This window comes from Phaseolus vulgaris, chromosome 11 (genome assembly GCF_000499845.2).
Source record: "Phaseolus vulgaris cultivar G19833 chromosome 11, P. vulgaris v2.0, whole genome shotgun sequence".
Classification (NCBI taxonomy): domain Eukaryota; kingdom Viridiplantae; phylum Streptophyta; class Magnoliopsida; order Fabales; family Fabaceae; genus Phaseolus; species Phaseolus vulgaris.
The window spans coordinates 29,973,119-29,978,343 of NC_023749.2; the positions used below are offsets into that span (position 1 = coordinate 29,973,119).

The window sequence follows — 5,225 nt, forward strand, 5'->3', positions numbered from 1 at the left end:
CGAGTCACTCATCAAGAACCGCCCCAAAACTTTCGGCGAGATAAGGCGTCGAGCAGTGGCTCATATTGCTGCGGAGGGAGAAGTCAACGAGAAGCACACGTGCGTTGTTCCCATGCACCCACGAGCACTAGGTTGACCTCAACCCCTGAGTGTACATGAGGCAACGACAGAGAAGAGGGCTCCAACGAAGCAGCAGCCTTACGAGCCCAGAAAGCCCCAAACCAGGGGACGCACAAGGGAGAATGTGCCACCAAGGCACAACTTCGTGGTAGAACTGAAAGACCTGATTGTCATCCCCAATATAGCGGAGAGATTGAAGATGCTCGCTAAGTCCGACAAGAAGTTAGGGCATAACAAGAACGCGTGGTGCGAGTTCCACCAAGCATTTGGCCATCCCATACGCAACTGCTTGACGTTGGGACATCAGTTAGACGAACTGGTGAAGAGCGGTTTCCTGAAAGATTACTTGGTGGAGTCGTAGGGAGACCAGAACATGACCGCACCAGGAGGAGACCAGGGACACGAGACTTGTGCATGGTGAAATCCACACCATTGTTGGGGGTTTCTCAGGTGGAGGGTGTACCGCTTCTTAGCGGAAGAAGTATGCCCGAGCAGTGATGTCAGTAGAGGCACAAGTGGCAGATGAGGCCCTTGACGTCGATCTTGTCTTCACCAAGGCCGACCTTCGAGATGTCGTCCCCCATGACAATGACCCGGTGGTGATATCAATAGTAACTGCAGGGAGGAAAGTACAACGTGTACTGGTGGATCAAGGAAGCTCGGCAGACGTGATGTTTTGGATGACCTTCAACAAGCTGCAGTTGTCCCCTGATCAACTGAGGCCTTATACTGGTTGTTTGTACGGATTTGCAGGAGATCAGGTGGAGGTGCGCGGGCACTTAGAGCTGAGGACCCCCTTCACAGATGGTGTCGCATCTCGTACAGAGAATATCAGGTACCTCGTCATCAATGCCCCTTCCGCTTATAACATACTATTGGGCAGACCTACATTGAACAGGCTAAGAGCGGTGGCGTCGACGAGGCACATGAAGATGAAGTTGCCTGACTTGGGGAGAAATGTGATTACCATCAAGTCAGATCAGAAGGAGGCTAAAAGGTGTTATGAGAACAGCCTCAAGACGAAGAGAGGGGTGTTCATGGTCACCACTAGAGCACCAAGTGAAGAAGGGGTCACCCCAGCAGAGATCGCCCGGGAGAGGCGACCTGAGCCAGCAGGGTAAGTCCTGGAGAGGGAGATTGGAGGTAGGATGTTCAAGCTTGGCAAATCACTAGGCCAAGCAACACAGGACCAGATCGCCGAGGTCATAGCACGGCATCTGGATGCCTTCGCATGGTCTGCCTCGGACATGCCAGGCATAGACCCACACTTCCTGTGCCACCGCCTCACCATGGACCCCAAAGTCAGGCCGGTCCGCCAGAGAAGAAGGAAGTTCAATGAAGAGAGGCGGCAGGTCATTAAAGAAGAGACGAAGAAGCTGCTGAGCGCCGGCCACACAAGGGAGATCCAGTACCCTGAGTGGTTGGCCAACGTGGTCTTGGTGAAGAAGGTCAACGGAAAATGAAGGATGTGCGTTGACTTCACCGACCTCAATAAGGCATGTCCGAAGGACTCTTAACCTCTACCAAGCATTGACGCCTTGGTAGACAGCGCCTCGGGCTGCAAGATTCTCAACTTCCTGGATGCTTTTTCTGGGTACAACCAGATCAAGATGCACCCCAGGGACGAGTGCAAGAAACCGGATGTGGCGGGAAGGATGGTACGATGGGCAATGGAACTTTCAGAGTTCGATGTCGAGTACGATCCCCGAGGTCCTATCAAAGGCCAAGTCTATGCAGATTTTGTGGTAGAGCTCTCCTCGGCAGATGCACACCAAAAGGAAGCCAACTTTCGGTGGGTGCTCTCTGTAGATGGGTCCTCTAACCAACAAGGCAGCGGGGCAGGTGTCATCTTGGAGGGGCCGAACGGGCTGTTGATCGAGCAGGCCCTACGGTTCGCCTTCAAGGCCAGCAACAACCAAGTAGAGTACAAAGCCCTCATCGCTGGCATGCTACTTGCCAAGGAGATGGGTGCGCAAAGTCAGTCGACGAAAAATGACTCTTTATTAGTCACAGGTCAGGTAACCGGGGAGTACCAGGCCAAGGACCCGCATATGGCAGTTTATCTGGGATACGTCCAGGCCTTGAAGGGATCATTTGCGGCGTTCGAGTTGGTGCATGTCCCCCGAGAGCAGAATGCCCGAGCTGACTTGCTAGCTAAGCTCGCCAGCTCAGGCAAGGGGGCCAGGAAGATGGCCATCATCCAGGAGACCCTGAAGACGCCTCGAACCTTCACCGCAGATAATCTGGTGGAGGTCCATCAGGTCAGCACGTCGAGAGGGTTAGCGAGGAGTCATCGGTCACTGACTCAGGAGACGCTGCAGACGCCCAAGATAAGCACATATCCGATTCTGGGGGAGGAATCAATGCAAATCTACCTAGTCAAAGGAGGAGAGACATGGTTGACGCCCTACAAGCGCTACCTGGCTGATGGTATACTCCCATTGGAACCCACGGAAGCCAAAAAAATAAAGAAAAATGCTGCCAAATACACTTTCATCGACAGGGAGTTGTTCAAACACAGGTTCACCCACCCGATCTTGGTATGTGTAAGCGGAGACCAATGCGCACGCATAATGGCAGAGCTCCACGAAGGGATATGTTGGAGTCACATCGGTGGACGATCTCTAGCATCAAAAGTCATTCGTGCAGGATACTATTGGCCAATCGTAAGGGAAGACTGCACGAGGTACGCACAATAGTGCAAGTAGTGTCAGCAACACGCTGACTGGCACAAGGCGCCGCCAAAGGAGCTCAGGTCGATTTACAGCCCTTGGCCTTTTCATACATGGGGAATCGATATCCTGGGACGCTTTCCTTTGGCGATAAGGCAGATGAAGTACCTCGTGGTCGCCATAGAGTACTTCACGAAGTGGATCGAGGATGAGCCCGTGGCCCAGATCACAACCCACAAGATCACGCACTTCGTGTGGAAGAACATAGTGTGCCGCTTCGGGGTACCAAAGTGGTTGGTGTCTGACGATGGCACACAGTTTGCAAGCCAACAACTGGGCAAGTTATGCTCAAAGGTTGGAATAAAGCAGGTGTTCACATCGGTTGAGCACCCGCAGACAAATGGGCAGGTCGAGTCTGCCAACATAGTCCTGCTTAGAGGTTTGAAGAGGAGGCTTGAGAAGGCTAAAGGAACCTGGGCAAAGGAGGTTCCTAGAATAGTGTGGGCTTACCACACCACTCTTCAGTCCACCACTAGAGAGACACCCTTCAGCTTGGTGTATGGGTCGGACGCGATGATTCTAGTGGAGATCCAGGAGAGTTCGCCACGCTTCCAGAACTTTGTGCCTGAAGAGTCCAACGAAGAGAGAAGGGTGAACCTGGACCTACTGGATGAAGTCAGGGAGGAAGCAAGAATTCAAGCTAAAGCTTCGAAGAGAAGGGTGAAGTACAAACACAGGTCATAGCTGAAGCCTAAACCAGTTAGAACCCCTTGACTTTATACAGCAAGGGTGAGATCAGCTAAGGTTTCACGTGCACAAGTGTTAGAATGTATGGCTTTAAACTAGACGGGGGGTAAATGGTTTAAAGAGGGTTTTCGCAAACTTTTAAACCAAGAATGAAATTACTTCGAGAAACAAATGACAAGGAAATCAGTTTGCCAAAACACAAAGCAAAAACAACAGCACCAGAAAAACAATCGGTTGTTTCGCAAAAACAATCGAATGTTTATACCAGTTTGCAAAAATCAAAACTGAATTTAAAGAGTTAAGGGATACAGAAAATGCACATAGAGATTTATACTGGTTCACTCTAAACCCAGAGCTACATCCAGTCTTCTCAGAAACCACTGAGGAAATCCACTAAGCAATCAAACCTAGAACACTTACACCACAACAAAAGAAGTGACCTTAATCCCCTCAAGACACACATTTCTCTTGGTCAACACACCAACACTAAGAATGCTGATCTTGATCCCCTCAAGAACAGACAACACTTCTCAGCAAACACACAAGGTTTCTTTCAACAGATACAAGGATTACACTTGTTACAGAAACAAATCTGAAAATACAAGAGAAAATCCTATCTCACACTCTTTGATCAAACTCAATCTCTAAGCAATCTCAACTCTTTCAAAATCTCAAAACTTGTATAAAACCCAAATCTGTTTTACTGTATATAATCAGAGTTGTTTGTTATCAAATCTTAACAAACTATTAATTGCATTTAAAGATTTATCAAAGCATTAAAAACTGGAGCGTAAACAATTGAAAAAACATTTAATGCTCAGTCAAAGCACAAAACAGTTTTCTGTTATGGTACCAAAACAAACAATCGGTTGTTTGCACGAGTCAATCGGTTGTTTTGGTTTTGACAACTCAACCATTTGAAAAACAGTTTTCAACCTTTTCTAAAAACACCTAAGTATAAAACAATCGGTTGTTTTTCACTTAGTTTGAAAAACACTTTTCTTTTAATAGATTGAGAGTGCTTATGCTTTGGATTCAATCAAGAGTGGATTACATATTAAATCTACCCCAGATCCTATCTAAAAGGACAGCACAACAACAACAAGCACAACCAGCCTTCATCATCCTTCAAAGGGTTTGGATTCTTCAAAGCTTGAACACCACTTGGTTCAACAATCTCCCCCTATTTGATGAAGACAATCCCTGATGCTTATGTTATATTTGATTGAATCTGAAGCAGTTCCTGCAAGGCACAATTTTAAGCAAAGCATGGAACTTTTGATATTTGGTTAGCACAAAAACAAATACAGAAATTCAGAACATAATATCAGAGCGAACAACAAACAAATATAAGAGCAAAAACCTATAAGGTTTCACCCATACAAACTGTTTTGCAGAAAATAAAAACTGAAACCAAACACAACATATGATATGATTCCACTAGCCAAATAGAGATGATTCTTTGACATTCTATTGAATCAACTTGAGTTGGAGATAGCTTAGGCACTTTTAATAGAATTGGATCAATGTTCTATGTTTCAAGAACTCACCAAAACTTGCACCAAATACCAAACTCATATGGAAGATCCATCTATTGCCAATTGAACCGATTAAAATGTGTATAAAAGCAAAAACACCGTTTAAAAAGCTCAAGAACAGAATTGAACCGAACAAAACAACTAGAAA

At 46.9% G+C, this 5,225-nt stretch overlaps 1 protein-coding gene across 1 annotated transcript; it reads left to right on the plus strand.

The window, feature by feature from the left end:
- The first annotated feature begins 617 nt into the window (after positions 1 to 617).
- LOC137839032 (uncharacterized) lies at positions 618 to 1,241 on the plus strand. Its single transcript, XM_068648163.1, has one exon. It carries the CDS (start codon positions 618 to 620, stop codon positions 1,239 to 1,241), a length of 624 nt encoding a protein of 207 aa, XP_068504264.1.
- The last annotated feature ends 3,984 nt before the right edge of the window (positions 1,242 to 5,225 follow it).